Source organism: Gymnogyps californianus, chromosome 14 (genome assembly GCF_018139145.2).
Source record: "Gymnogyps californianus isolate 813 chromosome 14, ASM1813914v2, whole genome shotgun sequence".
In the NCBI taxonomy this organism is placed as follows: Eukaryota; Metazoa; Chordata; class Aves; order Accipitriformes; family Cathartidae; genus Gymnogyps; species Gymnogyps californianus.
The window spans coordinates 19,781,772-19,799,990 of record NC_059484.1 but is presented as its reverse complement, the minus strand read 5'-3'; the positions used below and the strand labels follow the sequence as shown (position 1 = coordinate 19,799,990).

The following is an 18,219-nucleotide window of genomic DNA, read 5'->3' as shown; positions in this document are numbered from 1 at the left end:
CTCATAGCAGATTATCCGGCAGCTATTACAAATGGCAGTTGCTGGACATGCACACAAACCAACAAAATCCCCCGTCGCTGCCCCAGGACGCGGTTCCCTCGCCAGCACCAGGTCACCCCGCTCTCCAGGAGGCAGGTCCCGGAGCAGGGATCCGCTCACACCGAGGAGGTAGTGCCGGACACGCTTCCAGGGATGACTAACGGCTGGGCAGAGTCGTCTGGATCCAACAGGTCACTTGGGAAACAGGAGAGAGATCCAAGAGCCATGTCACCGAGCACTCGCTTTGGGCCAAACTAAAAATAGACCTAATAAAGCATTCCTGGAGCTGCTGTCCTTACTGTAGAAAAAATGAACTATTCAGTTTTTCCTATCAAGAGAAAGGCCACTCCCACGGGCTTCTCTGGGCACAGCCAAAGCGTTCTTTGCTCTCGGAGAAGCCACCTAACCGACCCAACAGCGCGGTCTCCTTCCCGAGAGGAGCCACCCCACCCTGTACAGTTCCTCACCGTCACCAGCTCCTGTCTGTTCCTGTCTTGCAGAAGCCTGAGCGTTTGTTTTTGCCCGACTACGAGATATGAGAGCCTTTAAAATCTGCATTTATGAAGACTTTAAGGCCTGACAAAACCACTGCAATCCTCTTGCCTACCTTCCTGCCTAGCAAAGCCCAGGCCACCTCACCCAGGAACCCTGCACCACTGCAAGGCTGCGGGCCATCACCAGCAACATCTGCTATAGAGAACCCACCGCTCTTCTGAGCGCACTGCAAGGTCTCACAGTTAAAAATATCCACCTTGGCAGGTGTCGTCGGGCAAACCCAACCTGAAGCCACAGACCCTCCTGCTGCCAGAAGTCTTCCACACCGCAGCTTCCAGACCACCGCGAGGTCGTTAATGAACATTTCTGCATCTCAGGGGAACTAAAGACACAGATCATCCCTCACCCCACCAAGGCACATACCCGCACTGCTGTGAGACCTCTGTCCACTCCTCTCGCGATGGAGCGGAGCTGTACCAGTGTCACGCAACCCCTGCCCTGTGTCCGTGCAAAAAGTCACCTCTTAGGAGGGGAGATGCACCTTCACGGGGATACCGGTGACACCGCGTACACTGACGTGGCAGCTACCACCACCAGTATGGTCACAGCTACTGCCAGCAAGATTCAAGCACCACTTCCTAACCACGAGGACCGGGCGGACGCCAGCAGAAAGCTGGGCACGTACCGCATGCCTCCCGCGGAGGAGGAGTACTCGAGGGTCCAATCTCAGCCAACAGACAGACGCCAATTGATACCGGTGGCTAAAATGAGGTGTAAAAGTGGGAATTCAGCCCATAAATTCACACAGTAGAAACCCTCATACATGAGAATAAAATGCTGCCACGCCGCAAGTGAAAGTTGTTTTCAGCAAAACTTTTTTTCTAACTCCTGACGAAGTTGTTCTGCTGCCAAACCACCTCAGCAGCTGGTAGCTCACCAAAACCTTGCGTCACTACACAAGGATTTCCACCTCTTCCAAGGAGACCTCCACCAGCCTGCGGACAACCAGGAAGGGAACCCTTTGTCCTGCCCTGGGTACAGCCCCCATTTGGGGTAGAAGACCATCCAGTCTCCCTAAAACTGCTCCAAATGGAAAGCAAAATGACTGTCCTCCTTGGCTATGGGAAATTCTACTTGCATGAAGGGTTTTCTTGTTTTTCTTTTCTTCTTTCTTTTGTAAGGCTGCAGCCACATCATCCCTATGGCACGGGCAGAGCTCAGGGGACTCTGCTTCAGCCGGGCGGCTCGGACACCACTGTCTGATGAACCATGAGGAACCAACGAGGCTTTGCTCCATTTACGGCAGCGCTCCTTCCCCACTGCCCAGGCTTCCAGTCAGAAACTACATGTTTTCCAAGAGAAGTATAAACAGTAAGTGATAGCTCTTTATAGCAGGAAATGCCTTTTTAGTCTGAAGTGGAAAATTGTATACTTATTTAAATCTATTACAGATAACATTAGCCATTTGTGAGCCTTATAAGGAGCACTCACTTTGCCTGGATAATTTGTGATTTGTATTAGGAACCTTTAGCTACAGCGTTAATTCCAATGGAAAGCAAAAAAACCCCAAGCCTTTGTTTTGCTCTGAAATATTCTAAAAAAGTGAACTTGGCAGGACCTTCAAATGTATATTCATTGAACAGATGTTTAGGAAAATGATAGGTGGATGTTAATGAAGTGGGAGGCTTTGCCCAAGGGAGATTTCGATCCCAGTGCTACTCCTGCTCGAGTCGATAAAACTTCCATTGGGTTGAAGGACCCGACCCAGCTCACAGCCTGGACAAGCCTTGCAAGGGACGAATGATAATCCACACATATAAATGAACCGAACCCATTTTTTGTATCGGGGATCTTTTAAAATAATTTTGTTTTACTGTTTTTAAAAATGCAGAACAATTACACAGACCATGGGGATGCACCAAGAACTGAGCCTAAGGGCACATCTGCTCCGGGGCCAGCCGCAAGCCTTCTGCAGAAGAGCCAAGCAAAGCTGACACAAGAGCACATCAAACAGAAGAGGACCTACCTGTTCACGGAGAGCAGTAGCTGGTCCATGCATGCTTTGATCTTGTTTTGTGCTTCTAGGTGTGTCATGTTCTCCGTGCTCTCTCCATTAATTGCCAGAATAATATCTCCTGGGCACAGGTTTGCCATGGCTGCTTTACTGCCAGGGTTAATCTAGGCAGGGAAAAACAAAAGGGTTACTTAAAAAGAATGCTCGGTTTTAAAAAAGTCCAGTTTCTTGGAATAAGCAGCAGATAAAGGGAATAGTTATTTCTGGAGAAGACATATCTTTTGCCTATACCAACAGCATCTACCAGAGGTTGGATGTCAGCCCCAGTTCTCCGAGGGCCATCCCCTACAACAATGCTCTTTTAAATAAGAGATTTCTGTCAACCCCAGTCAGTGTGTGACCAGGTCCTCTCTTCGGATTTGTCTCTTGCTTGAAATAATGCAATACCCTCTTTCCAGAGAGATGCTTTACACTCCTTTGGCTTGCAGGCCTTAAATCATGCTGCGAGAGTCAATCCCTAAAGGGCACATGAAACCCTCCTCTTCGGCTAACTACGTAATTAGAAGATGAGCGCCGTCACCCTAATTGCTTCTTGTGGAGAGGTTACATTTGACATCAGTTTTTCCTGACCGTCATTCAAATGCCTTGTCTCTTTCTAGCCCCGCATGGAATATCATGCAGCTCGTTAAGTCTCCACAACTCTTTCCTTCTGGTTTTGTAGGAATGCCAGAACCTTATAAAACTCGTAACTTCTTTCCTGAGGAACTAATGACAGGTCCAGGTACTGTTTGTGGTCAGCCATAAGGCCAATCATGCAGCCCATAAAAGAGTTTCTTGAGAAATTCCCATTTCATTTACATCAGCCCAAATGTGTTTTTAATTTTTGCAGTAATATAAAGTGATGCAAGGCATAGGCAGGACAGGTAAATGTGTCTGTTTAAACTCTTAATAGCTACGCGCTTGCCCTCTAATTTCCTCTTCAGTCATTCAGAGCATCCGCTAACGCTCCGCTAACCAACTGCATGGTTTATCAAGTGAGAAAGTACAGCGAGTCTGACTTTCGGTTATTCACATCTCACAGCATTTAGAGCGTGATGGTGCTGTGATTCTGTTTAGTCTTCGTTTACGCGGGTATAATCCCCCATCTCAGGCGATGGGTCTCTGCTCCATCACACCCTGCTCGAAAGATCCAGGCAACAGGATCGCTGCTCTATCTGCCATCTCCCCTTGGACGTAGCTTACGTTGCTGCATGGCAGCAACCAGACGCTAACAAACCAGGTATGGTTTTTCAGCCAGTTTGAGACCAAGTGGTGGCCACTTGCTCCACAGTGCCCACAAGCCCCCCGGACCACCGCAGGCCATCACTGAACAGGCAGCCTTTTAGAAACGGAGGCATGCACGCGTCCCTGTTTTCATCTGGATTTGTTTTCTCCAGTTCCATTTTCATAGGGAATTTGCAGAGGATTTAGTCTTACCACCAAAGCCCTTTGTGGATCGCACTGGGGCTGCTCACAGGACCCAGGCTAGTAAAACAGTCGGCGAGAGGCAGACGGCACCCGGCGTAACACGGACCTGCTGCACCGCTCCCTGCGTGACTCCAGCCACCAACACCACTGAAACGTGAACCTGAAGGCGTTTGAGGAGCTCCAAACCACTTCTGACATTTAAGTCTAACTGGCAGCCTGAATTAAGGCTTTTGTGGTGTTGTCAGAGTAAATCAGCATTTGCCATTTGCTCTTCAATAGTTTCAGCCAGGCTATTTTGCTCTAAAAAACCTGCCGGGCCAACTCCTTCCCCGCTCGCAGGCTCCCCTGTGACTCAGCTCAGAGCAAACAACAGGAGGTATTTCTGAACACAGCACACTTTAGCTGTAAAGCTCTGACACAGGACATTTCAACCCAGGACGGGTTTATTTTCTCCCTGGCATGCATTTGTCCTGTTGGGTTTTTTGAACCTGCGTAAGAAGACATGGCATCTGCAGAGCATTACGGTCCTCCTACAGCCACAGAAGCTGCCAGACCCACCAGAAAGTCAACCAGAAGCTCAACCAGCACCTCCAAGGAAGCATCTCCGTGCGCTTGCCTGTTGTTTTCTGCCCCGCAGCCCCGGCTGCCAGCAGACTTTTGGACTAACAGACCTCCAGTTTGACCCAGGACAGCTGTATTTTGTTCTTGGCTATCCAGTGCTGTCTAGATGTCTGATGGATTTTTCTCCCTGCACTGATCTTAACCAGATTGTAGCTTCCTTGGAGGATAAGCTGTTCATAAATGGGGCTCTTAGCCGTTTCCTATTTTTAGATTCTGGTTTATTTCAAATTATTTTGGCAGTATCTTCATATTAGCGTTTTATACTAGCTGTGGAGATGACTGAGGGCTTGAAATGGAGCTGCACTCCAAGAACTCATTAGTTTGAGATACAGCATCAGTGTCACAGCAGCTTGGGAATCAGCACTGTAACGTCTTTCAGGTCCAAAGTTTGTATTTTAGTGAATAATGTTTAAAATACTTCAAGTTCTCCTAACTCACAGCTGTGCAAAGCCATTGCCACCAAACATGCCACAGAAAGCCCTATGAGCCTGGTTATGGGTCAGGGCTGCGTTTGAATCCTCGTGCAAGGGTCCTACCTGCTTCGCTCCGTGCGGATCCATGCAGGCAACCTACCGCAAAACCAGGCTCTCCCTAAGGACAAGGATGTAATTTTAAATACAGCAATTTTTGTCATAGAGTCTATGCTTGGAGCGAAACATCCAAGAAAGATGACTCTCTATTGTCACACAGACATGAACAAATACACGAGGAAGGAGCAGGAGGGATCTGGGTGTCTTGTTCAGGCAGCATTCTCACCTAGCAGCGATCGGCTCAACCCAGAATGCTCCTTAACCAGCCTCTTCCCTCCAAAGGCCAGCTACTGCCCAACGAGCCGCCGAGCATCTACTAGTATAAAACAGTACAGGGTTTTTTGTTCAAGTGATAAACCTTGTCTTGTGTATTAGCCCGTTCTCCAGGGCTACAGCCCTAAGCGATGTAACTACAGCTGCGTGTATTGCCCGTGGGCGTAAGGTCTCTCCAGGGCAGCGACATTAAAGCCCAGCAGTGCACAGAGGTTTTGGGATGGAGCTTTTACCAGAGGCACGCACTCATGCCTCGCTCCAGAGGGGCCGCGGGTCTGCCGTGAGCAGTAACCACAGCGTGTGCCACGTGAACAAAGCGCGCACGAATTTGAGAGTAACTGGATACGCTATGAAGTTAAAAACACTGCAAAGAAAACCTGCACCGCGTCACTGGAACCCTGTGTTCTTGAAAGGGGCCTCCAGAGGAACTGAGGCTTGAGAATGGGATAGGCTTAAGAAAAACAGTGGTAAGATTTTTGTTTGTTTGATTTTGAAGTTCTCCATCAGTGCTAAGAACAAACAGTCTTAAAAAAATCAAGGTTGAATGCACACAGACCAAGATGAGACCGATGGATACGTAACGCAGGGCGGTGCGAGCGGTCTCCCCGGGACCAGGACAGGTTGTGTCTCCCCACCGCACGCTGCCTTTCTATGGGCAACGCCGAGTACCCTAAAACAGAGTCCCAGCTCACGCGCTGGGGCCGAACACGGGCTCCGTCCCACGGCGCCTGCTGCGCCCTGCGCGTGCCGTGCCTCGTCTTGCCCACGCTGGGCGCCTGCCAGGATTTGGGCTGTTTGTCTGCTTTTCTCCAGTGAAGATCTCGAACAGGGCAATTACACGCTAGCAAGGAGCCAGCCCAGTCCCTCACACCCTGCTAACCCCCCGGGGCTGCAGGGCCCTGCGCGGGTTGCTGGTATTTCAGGGCCGGAGCAAGGTGCTGGTGGAGAATTACGTGCGTGGACGGGGCGGTCTGAGCCCTCCCAGGGTTGGCAGCTCATGGGGTCTCACTCCCTGCAAGGGCACGCAGCTCCCCAAGGGCTCTGCTTGTGCCGTGGGGTGACGGCAACCTCAACACACATTCAGAGCAGTCAAGCGTATGGCACTGAGAGCCAAACCCACAGCAAACACTGCAGGCGTAAAGAAACGTAAATATTTTTATTAAAGTTCCCCTAAAGGTTTTTCTTCTTCAACTAGACAAGAATCCTGCCTCATTTGGAAGCTCTGAGCTCCCAAAGCCACAACTTTATCCAGCAATGAAGCAGCACTGATGTGAACTCCCGGCCACCAGTTAACTTACGCGGCTAGTTATTCTTGCCCTGCACTTGAAGGTATTTTCCCACCAACATAAATCCAAAGCCAACTGATGGAGACTTGGAGTGAAGTTGCACAAGACAGCCTAGTCAACCCCACAGCTTGCTCACGAGAGGGGAGAGGACCTTCTCTCTGCACCTTCCCGCACCCGGGTGCCATCCAGCCTTTGCCCTTGTGCCAGCCCTGGTGCTCAGCAGGTTTTTAAGCACAGCCTGGGATGCAGTCTAGCAGAGCTGAACAGTTTTCTGAGAGTGAATCAAAGCAGCTCGGAGTAACAGGTCCAGTGCGCTGGATCTGTCATCTGGGACCAGGGGAGGGATGGAGTTAGCTGGTGGCGAGCTCTTCATGAGATGATTAAGCAGATCCCACACAGTGCTATACGTGGAATACCCACCACCCATCACCTAATCACTGCTGCACCTTCAGCAGGAAAGAACTGAGCATGAAATACGTGTGGGACCAGTCAGTATGCTGGGGAGGTCACTGGCACTCGTGTTTTCACAGCTCCTTTTATGCCCATAGAAGCACGCTGGCGCGTACTCTGCCCGAGGCGACCGCGCACACACAGCATGGGGTCTGCTCCGGGAACGCGGTGTAAACGCGTGTCATTTTTAATGCTCTCCCAAAATTAAGTAAAACCAAGAGAGAACAATGTTCTGCATTTAACCCTCCACAAAAATAAGCAGCTGCTTCTTCGTTTCTCTCAAAAAAACCGCAGATGCATACGAATATTTATAAACAGAAACTACTGAAAGAAACAAAAAACATGCACAGCTAACAATATTGCAACAGCAGGGCGTGCGGAGGTTTGCAGAGCACGTGCCCCCGGTAAGTAACTCCAGGCTCTCGAGAGCCGAGAGAGCAGCCTCTCCCTGCACAGCGTGCCTCCTGCAGGGATTCACTCCAGCAGGAAGCCAGAATGTTGGTTGTTTTTTTTCCCCTTTTCTAAAAAGCATATTATTCTCCTTAATTGCCTCAGGACAAGTCTCATTTGTGACGCTATGTGCTCCACATAGTGCTGTGCTTCAAAAAATACTCGAGGTCCAGTATCGGTGCCTGTCTCAGTCCTTTTATATTATTCTAGCAGGAAAAGGAGCATTTTAAAGAGAGAGACCCCAGTAAACAGCCCTTCTCTCACTGTTCCCTGCCTCCTCGGGCACCACAGGAGGTTTGGTCACAGCGCTGCGAGCATCACCCCCACGCCGAGGATAATGAGGGGAAATGCGACCCACAGGCTGTAGCACTGGACCAACACCCCACAAGTTAATATCTCCTTTTGCCAAGTCATCAACCAGTGAACTATATCTGCACAAGTACAAACCAATTTTTTTAAATAAGTTTTTCCGATTATTTTCCCCACCACCTTTCCCAAGATGACCACCCACCTCTCTCCTCTCCTCCATGGGGACCAGCCCCGAGCAGCCCCCTCCCCAGCCACGTGGATACTCTGATGCTATGGAACGGACTGGAAAAACCCCAAAGCCAGCAGCGCCTATCTTATCTGGCCACTGAAGCCTCGTTAGGATTTACTAAGTGCTAGCATCTGACATCAGGCCAATAAAATAAAGCACATTAAGGCAACTGTTGCACTAAGCCAGTTGGTGTTGGAAGCTGTGCAATCTAATTTAGTAAGCAAGATTATTTGCACCGAGAGGAGTTGACTCTTGAAACACACATAGCGTTATACTTTCCCCCCTGGAGACCAAGCACAGAAGCGTGCCAGGGCTGCGAGACCAGCCGGCGCAGAGCAAGTCTCGCAGGGCAAAGTCCCCCGTGCCTCGGTGTCTGCATCCCGCCGTCCGTGCAGGGATAACCCTGCCCGCCGCGGGGACGGCTCAGCTCAGGAGCAGCTTTGCTCGAGCCATCTCTAGACTTGGGCCAACACCACAAGCTGAAATAACCAACGCTTTAGTGAAAGGTTAATTTGTTATATTAACTTAACCCCCTCCCTTTTTTTTTTTTTGGTACTCTCTTCCCCAGAAACCTGCCTCTGTAATGTCACCTGTGTCAGGACCCAAGGACGAGAGACACTGTTCCTCCTCGCTGCCTGCACAGGTCTCAGCACAGCCATTGCAAAAAAGAACTTAGTATTTATTCTCCCAGTAGTTTTTACTCAAAGTAACAACAGGTACCTATTCAGGCCAATCACACCTACATAATAAAGGCAGCTTTCTCTGCCAGATCTCCTTCGCTTTTAAAAAAGAAAAGCGCTACTGTAACAAAACGCAACGCATCCCATCAATTAACGAAGCCATCTTCCCAGAATTTAATGGGTTAAAACATGCAATCCCATACAAGCCTACACAGACCACATCGCTCTTCTCTTAAATCAATGGTAGTTTGTTACAGGCAAGTCTGGGGAAATTTTCTGTTCTGCAAGCGTGATCAAAAGGGCCTGATTAAAGTCTCCGGGAGGCTTTCAAGATAGTGTGACAGAATTCGCAGCTTTTAAACAAAGCGAGCCTGTTCTATTATCAGGAAGCATGCTACGAGGCAGCAGACGATCTTACGGTAGCAATAGCTTTTAAAACGGGAAGAACCAAGAGTTAAATGACTAACTAATGAACATAAATTCCCCAAATCCTTTAAGCATTCTTTCCAGGGATTCTCTTTAGCTTTTCAAAGCATCGTGCCTTGTACTGACATACATTCCTCACCAATCCATTTGCATTTTTCTAATTGCTTATATAAAAGTCCAATGTATCAAGACGTTTAGATATGCTGCACAGCCCAGTAAATGAAGAGCACTGTTTATGCAACATGAATTCATTTAACTACTGAAGAAAACAGGAAGCTTAAGAGCATAAAAGGGAAAGAACCAGAGTGCGAGCGTTATAAAAGGAAAGACACTTGAAAATCCTTTTGAATCCAAGTACTGATGGATCTAAATCCAAATCTAGAATCAGATTTGTAGCATAGATCCTAATGCAGCTCAAAGGCTGAGGTCTCTGCACAAAGAAAAGGCTGAGAATCAGTGAAATCAGATATGAATTTTAGAGCAACGAACCACATAACCTGAGCGCAAACCTCAAAACGCTGACTGGGAAAGACACAGGTCATTCAGACACTCACATCTGGCTTCTGTGGCCGAAAGCTTGCCCTGCTCAGTCCAAGGGCGCCCGGAACTCCGGCAGCGCTCGGACCGGGAGCAGCAGCACGCCACGCTGCCTGCCACATTCACGGTCACCAGGAGCCCTCTTACCCCTTCCTCCAAGGACAAGTTACAGATACACTGCTTTGCTACAGAGAATGACCCACTCTTAACCACTACGGCGGCTGCTACTACACTTAAATCTGTTCTATACTTACTCTGCTACGTTGGGGAGCAAGGCCAGGGCAGGACAGCCTGCCTCGGCGGACACCGGCTAACTCTCGATGTCGGTGCGCTCGCAGCATCACTGCAGTCCCTTAGCCACTGCACCATTGCACACCACTCGGCAAACTGGGTTCAGCAGCATCAGAGAAAGCGTTTATGATCATAATTGGTTCATCTCCTTCAGAGGTTTAGTGCTCAGCCCTCCTGTGAAGCCTGCCCTTCTCAGACTCCTCACAGCCAGCAGCAGGGCTCCCTAAGCCCTTGTCTGGGGAAACCCCGGGGTGCTTTGCAGAAGGCATGCGGGAGCTGCTTGGAGCCCTCCCTTTCAAATCACCGGCCTTCTCGGCCGGGAAGGTGGGTTGATACTTTCTTTCCTAGCAAAAGGAAAGGGGCCACAGAGGTATCTCCAAACAGAAGAAAATTCTCCAACGCAAGAAGTTTGAATTCATCCGGTGAGCAAACCTGAAGCTTTGTTCTTGTGAAACAGGTAGGCGTTAATCTCACACAGACCGCGGGGATTTGTGCCCTTGCAATGCGGCTGCCTTCTGCCAGTTTAATTGCCAACGCTAGATATTTTGTGGGGTTTAGTCTTTTGTACCAGAAGCTTTACATGTGCTAAAGGCTTCTGGGAAGCGTTTTGTGGCTCACGGTGAATGACAGCATTCAGACTCAGCGTACTGTAAACCTCCCAGCTGAGCTGCTACTCCATGGTGCCCGTTATTGAACAGTCCTGGATTTAACTGTTCAAGACAGTTTCTCTTCTAGCTGTGCATTGCCCATATCTGATAATTAACTAACTTTAAATAATCTTCTTTAATCTGATATATTTTGCTTTCTGAAGCTTGTACTGTAAAATGTCATTCGCACGTAATCTGCTATCAGTTCACACAAGGTGTAAAACTACTTAAGGTTTAACGGGTGTGAATCTGAGTTGCTCCGGTTGACAAGAAAGATTGAGTGTGGCATGGGCTTTGAGGCATCTTTATGACATTTGGAAAATTCATGGGCTGAAATACTCTTGCACAGCAAATTTTTTTGGAAATAGAACTCTGTTCTCCATGGTGAGAAAGCGGGGTTTCTTTTAGGTCTCTGCTGGCTGTAAAAGCTACTTGAATGCCACACTGCGGCTCGACATTTTTGCAATTGCTCCAAGTAACCCGATGAATCCTGGGTTTCCCTGAAGTTTTTGTGTAAGTCCTGAAGTAGAAACCAAACATAACCTTATCTTCCAGGGCTTGGGGCGAGCGTGGTGTTAACGGCTGTGTACAAATCCACTACATTAACAAGCTCTGGCTAGATACGCCGCGGTTTGCTTCGGTACACATCTGGCAGTGCTGCACTGACAACAAATCAAGCAGAGTGTTTTCTGTGAACATGTTTGTTTTAGCTTTTTTATCAACACTACCAGATCTTGAGAGGTCCACTGTTTTCTTTCACACTCTAGCACCTGTGGTCACAGATGACTGAAAAAATAAAAATATTTTCACTGAGTGTTTGGGTATCTAAGAACCATGAGTCCATGCCATTTAAGAGCTCAGAAATCAAACAACAAATTCAGTTAGAAATACTATATTTAAGAGGACTTGTGCCTTCTAGGATTTGCCATGTGACTCCTGCAGACTTGTGATACGCATTTTCCTCCCAAGCTCCAAAAAAAAAAAAAAAAATTAAAAATTGCAACAGTCTACACTAATTCCACATAATCCATAATGGCATATTTGTATAAAAATTAAAGGACTGATCTACCTCCAGCAGGACCAGGATTATCACCATCTATTGTGCTACACAGCAACAAAAAGTTTAAGAAAAAAAGAACAATTCCACATATTTCCCTTGTATGCTTCCTACACGACGAGGGCCATTTTAGTAACTCTGCTATCTAACTTTATTCTCTTTTATCCCTGTATCGAGTGCGATACAACCATGCGCTTTTCCAAAGTAACTCTGAATACCTGTCCCAACAGGCAATCTCTCAATCTTCAAGAAGTTAGAAAGTTGACATCACAGTCATTTAAAAGAAAAAAAAAAAAGAAAAAAAGAAAAAAAAAAACCCCAAACCCACAAAAACCCTAGCCCCAACTCTAAATCCCCCAGTTACACTGAGCCTATTCTGCTTTGTTCAACCTGGCAGAGACGCGAAGTGTTTTCGAGAGTGTGCTGGTTTATTTTGCTAAACTCGCCCCAAGGTCAGACCTTGCCTGAATGGACCTACATGAATCATTCTTTCCGCCTGCTTTCCCACTCTGGATTATCAGTGTGCTTGATTACAGTAATTAGCATTAGGCTTTCATTCCAGCATATTCTACCATTGCTGTCTCCTGAACTAGCACAAGCATTTATTCTTCTCTTTCAGTTATTAAATAAAGTCTCAGCGATAGAATAACTTCAGCAGCAAATATATTTGTTATATAATTTTGTTAGTTCTTATGGGTAGCTCAGATTAACTGTTAAGTACTACTACAGCGTCAAGTGCAGCCACCCAGATCTCTCACTCCAGACCTTACAAGCAGCAATCACTGGAAGAATGATGAGAACAAAAACTAATGACAAGCAAAACTATTTCCTTCCACTTAAAAAAAAAAAAAATCACCCCACTTGAACTATTATGTTATAACAAACATTAATAGCTAGTATCTGTTTGTTCTTCCATACAGGCAATAAAACCACCAAAGGTCAGCAGAAATCAGCTGGGGTCCTAGTTTTAGGATTCATCAACACAGAGCAACTACTTCAGACCACTTGGGTGCTCTGAACAGAAAGCACATCATTTCCATTTAATAAACAAATACATAGAAGCTACACATAAAACCAGGAAAAAACCTTATGGAAAGCAAAGAAAAAAAAAAAAGCCCTGTTCCCTTTGCTGGCATCTCTGGTTCTTGCCTTCTCTGCCAACATACGTGGAGTTCCTGGGGTAACTAAAGCCGGCCCCCCCAGCACTGCCCAGGCTCGGGTCTGCAGAGCCCTTCGTGCTCTGCCGTCCCCAACCCGCAGCACGCAGGAACAAGCCTCGCAGGCCACCCCAGAAATTATTACCCCGAGCAGGTACTCTCTGCATTCAAGTGGGATCACAGCAACGCACTCGGGCATTTGCCGGCTGCCCCGACGGAGTCAACAAGACCACTTTTACTGGAATTCCTCCCTCAGCAGAATTCCTTCTCGAGTATCCTAACCTTTAACAGGACACGTATTTGCTCAAATACAAAAGCTATTTATGTTTAAAAGTCAACCTCAACTCAAACAATACCTGGATAATGGATTGCAGACCAATTATTTCTCACCCTTCTTGTGTTACAGTTCCAAGCCAACGCTGAAAAATGCACTTCTGCTGCTCCGCCAGAGACTAGTGGGTAAACTGATGTTGAAGCCAGCAGAGAAAGGAAAAACTGTATTAAAAATTTTTTTTAAATACTGGAATCAGTCCATTTGTCAATTATCTGTTTAGCCAAGTAATTTATCTATGATTCTAAAAGCAGCAAGTGCTTGGATTAACACTGGCAAAGTTGGGTAGATGACGACAGTGACTGCTCTAGGAGCTGGAGAAGCAAGTTCAAGTGATTAAATGCATTCAGCTCCTCTAGTTACACTAATGACCGATTAGCTTTTAATCCCAGGCAAGGGGTAGATCAACTGTGATCCCACACAGACCTGCAGCACTCACTGATGTGGTTACAAGCACAACACCGAGAGCAGCTGAGTAAGTTATTCCATTTCTGTTCCTGAACTGTGGTTGCTGGTCAAAGGCTATGTTGTTGCTACCTTGAGTAAGAGCCACGGTAAGGCCCCTTTCCCATGAAGGGCAAACACAGTATCCAGTTGTTAACCTGCTCAACCAAGGAAAAGCAGCTCTCATTTACCAGAAACTTAATTAAGTCTTAAAACCACTTTCTATCAAGTCATTAAGGCCAACTCTAAGCAGATGTTTTGGGTCATTCCCCTATCCCTATAAATATCACTAGGAGGAGGAACCATTAATTACATGATGCACTGCACCCGGCGTTAGCTTACTGTAACTGCGTATAAAACGAGCTGGGTTTCCTCCCCAGAGCACAGCCTTGGGCTACAATTCCCTTCCCAGCACTGTGCTGGCAACACACCAGCATCACCCCAGCACGTAGCTGCTGCAGCACCCTCCAGGGCTGCGCGCCCCCAAACCGGCCCAGCAAACTCCAGCCCTGCCCATCTGGGTCCCCCAGAAAATGCAAGAAGAAACAGGGGGAAAAAAAAGGGTGGCTAGCACATCTAGCTTTTTATGTGACCACCTGAGAAAGATGCCCTAAGCACACCCTTCTGGATTTGCATTTCTCTTTCCTTATCTTTAATACAGAAGAACACACTCCAGCTGGAGCCCTGGCCTCTCTAGGGCAGTGCTCAGCATCAGCTGTTCCCAGTCACTTGGGCAACCAGATCTTTACCACTTGTCACTTAAGATTGATCAAACCACAGAGGGAAGTGACCTGCTTTCAAGAAAAAGAGATCATTCCTTGATTTCGTGAGCATATTTGAAACAGCTGCAAGGGATCGATAGGCTCAACACCATCAGCTGCACCTGCACAACTGCAGTGACCTCGCGGGAGGCTAAAGGCTAAAGCAAGTCCTGCTGAGTGAGTCAAGCCCCTTTCCAAAGCAGGACTGTGTGATCGTTATTTTCCTTGCTGCCAAAGTCATATTTTTTTCAAGTTTATCCCTTGACAATACTGTCACACAAGCCACTTCTGGGGACTACCTTCAGCTTTCCTTCCTGCCCCGTGTTCAGCTGCACTGCTCTGCCTCTCGCTCAGCTCAGCCCAGTCTGACAGCTCCTTTCACACCGACCGCTTCATTATTTCCCCTCTAGCAGTGACACTTCAGCTTCAGGTCCCACTAATGCAACATTAAGGAATTCTGCCTTCACTTAACCGGGAGCAACGACACTTAAAACAGGCTTTGGAGAAGCAGCTCCACGCTTCTAGGGTCCCCCAGCAGACAGCAAAGCATCGCTCGCTGTGGCTCCCGGGGCAGTGACACATCTCTGCACTGTTACAGCTAGCGCGAGGTCTGGGGAGAAATTGTTTCCTGTAGTAGCTTAGCAAAGAGTAGAGAAAAACCAACCTATTAATGACCGAATAAGTTTTTTTTCAACCCCTACACAGATGAACTTGTTTTTTTTAAGTAGGCAGCCAGCCTCTGGCACCCAGAACTGAATGTGGGTGGCTTTTGGATGCCTCAAATCCCAAATTGCAACCTATGAATTCCCAACGTAACCAGTCCAGGTAGGATGCTTGCAGAGCTGTACAGCCCAAACAACCTTCTGGCATGTCGGTCCTCAGCCCCCCTCAGGCACAGAAACGGGGTGTAGCAAACCCGCATGCCTCGGGCAGCCCATCACACCCAGAGCACGTCAGCATCTTGAGCTCGCAGCTGGATGCGGGAGTCCTAGAGTCTGGTCCCGCCTCCCGGCAGAATTTCTGCTTTTCAAAATATGTTTATAATTTAATGGCATTTTAATATAAAACAAATAAAAATTAAAATAATTTAAAAAAAAGGCACTTTCAGCCAAAAGCCTCAACAATTAGGCTACAGCAAGAGGCTCCCTCCCTCCTGCAGCAACTCAGCCCGGGCAAGGGGGACGGGGGCTCCCCGTCCCCGCAGAGCGGGGACGGGGAGCCCCCGTCCCCCTTGCCCAGGTTTCAAGCTGGAAAGAACAGATTTCCTCATTAGACAATTAAACTAATTGTCTAAGTAGACAATTACAGAATAAAAGTGAATATGGCACCACACCAGCCCCGCTCAGTCCTCTGCAAAGAGGCCAGGTTGCACAGACCCACCACCAAGTGAAGCCTCGGCTCCCCCCAGGAGCCCCTTCCTGCACCCCCATGGCTGGGAGCTATGGCAGAAACCAATTCTTCCCCAATTTTAACATTTTCAGGTATTATTTCCAAAGCTAGTGAGGTCTCTTCTTGTGTTAAAGAGACTAGAGGCCAAGCAGAGCACCCTACACCCATATTTACGTTCACCGGCAAGTTGTTTATCACCCTCCGGGAGCAGCCGTTAGCATACAGCACATCAGAGCATCACCCCTCTCTTCAGTGGGAGCAGAATTTAAAAAGGATCTAATTTAAAAGGTTGCCACACTCAGTAACATGAAATAACACCCTACGACTGCTACTTGTGTTACCACTCGTGATCCAAAGCAAGACTGGCCTGATGAGAATTATCCTCACACCTCCCAGGTTTGCTGAATCAAACAAGGAATTTGGCAAGCCACCTGCCTAGGCAAAAGCAGACTTTGTTTTTTCTTGTTTAATATTAAACCAAACTTTTTTCAAAGTAACAGGAAAACAGGCTCCCTCTGCTAAATTAAGATGTTTCTCTTCAGAACAGGAAGATTTTTTACAGTCACCGAGAGGCGATTTTGTGTTTTGTTACGATACATCCCACATTACGGGGGGGGAGAAAGAGGACTTCCCCACGCCCAGGAGGTATAGCCTGAGCCCCAAAAGCCGAGTGTCTCCCCTCGCAGCGCAGACACCCTGGCTGTGTGCGGATGCCTGCCCGACCCCGGCAGCACAGCCAGCCCCGCCGGCTGCGGCTCCCTGCGCTGCCCCGGCCTTTCCCGGTCCGGGTCTTCCCTCCTCTCCATCCGTCTCCTCCTCCAAAAAAAGCCCTTGCTGGAACACTTGGTAAGGGACAGTCCAAAGTAAAAACAGAGACATAAAGCTGTGTAATAGGCGCATTTGAACTCAAATACAAACCAAGTCTCTTTAAAACATGCTCTCTTCCATAACTATTTCTTTAAAACTCAGGGTACATGTTTTCCCTTTTCTGTCACAGCTTTGGCAGATAAATGAAAAGACGGCAAACAGCTTGCATGTGTTACGACAATATTTTTAAGTTATAGCTCCTTTCAAAGCCTTTCAGTACTCTCAGTGTTTGTTCAAGCGCTCCAGCAGCAGCTGCCCAGGAGAGCTCGGCAATACTACACAGCCTCAACGCCACGGGAAGGCAGGGCAGCTTCGGGTGTCCAGCCTTTTCCCAGGGCAGCCCGATGGCGATGGAAACACCAATGCCGGCAGGAACGTGCCTGGCTCGGGCGCAGCACCTCATCCATCACGCAGCCCATCACACCACCTCGCTGTGCTCCTTCCTCCACGGGGGATGGTTTGTTTTCACATATATCTACGCACAAAGCCTATTTCAAGCTAGCCACGGTGTCTTAGCAAAGAAATTTCCAGAATACGTCTTTGTGAGGTTAAACACAAGTGTGAGTGCACTTACACAGTAATTACTACCAGCCCGCAGGGACCCCATAACACAGCAGCCTGCGCAGAGCAACTTCTTGCTGACTTTACTCCTGCCTTCCTAAAAAACCCCAACAGCCTGTGAACTCGGTCCAGGGCACGAGTCCAAGCCCTCTGCAGCGCTGAGCACTAAAAACTCCGAAAGCAGCTCTTTATGAATTAACATCCAAAAAAATACATAAAGCACGGAGAACGCTATCCGCGCTGCGTTAACACAGGGAAGAGCGGCCGAAACAGCGCTGCGTTCAGAGGGCAACACTTACTTGCCTGTATTTGGGTGTATGTATAATAATATATACTTTAAAAGATCCCAAACGTTGCTGCTCGCCGGCCCCGGGTACCAGCGACCCGACCCCGGCCCCATCCCCGCCGGAGCGGCTCCGTTCCCCGCCGCCCATCACCTGCCGCCGGTCCCCGCTTCCCCGCTCCCCCCCTCCTCCTCCTCCTCCTCCTCCTCTCCCTCCGGCTCACCCTGGAGATAGTCAGCGGGGCGCTGAAATCTTTACCGCCCACCAAACGGAAACCCCACGGCGAAGGGCCACGCAGGACCACCGAGTGGGACATAACGGCGGTGAAGGGCTCCCCTGCCCACGGGCGGCTTCGGCTCCGACTCCCACTCGCGATCACCGGTCGAATCACTTCACGCTTCTCCTAATCGCCGGGACGGGTGGGTCCCGCCTCCCCGCCACGCGGGGCGTGGCGGGGAGGCGGGACCGACCCGTCCCGGCGTGGACGGACAGACGGACGGACGGGGGGGGGGGGGGGAAGCTTTAGGTCCCTGAACGTTTTTAGCAGTGGGTTTCGGAGCGACTGCTCACAGTAGTAAAGCGAAGCGTGTACGTTCGGTGTGGTCAAAAGCTCCGCTTACTGCG

The 18,219-nt window shown here is 48.6% G+C and overlaps 1 protein-coding gene across 3 annotated transcripts in view; it reads right to left on the bottom strand.

Moving 5' to 3' along the window:
- Positions 1–17,950, bottom strand: part of PDLIM4 (PDZ and LIM domain 4) — a 52,682-nt gene extending 34,732 nt beyond the window's left edge. The window contains exons 1-2 of one of the 3 annotated variants that reach the window (XM_050905354.1): positions 17,819–17,950; positions 2,561–2,712 (exon numbers count right to left, since the gene is read on the bottom strand). In XM_050905354.1, coding sequence (XP_050761311.1) covers positions 2,561–2,712; positions 17,819–17,911 — 245 coding nt within the window. In that variant the 5' untranslated portion in view covers positions 17,912–17,950. Of the gene's footprint in view, positions 1–2,560; positions 2,713–5,172; positions 5,229–13,314; positions 13,488–17,818 lie in introns of those variants that run through there. The other 2 variants (XM_050905356.1, XM_050905355.1) reach the window with 2 other exon arrangements.
- Positions 17,951–18,219: the final 269 nt, after the last annotated feature.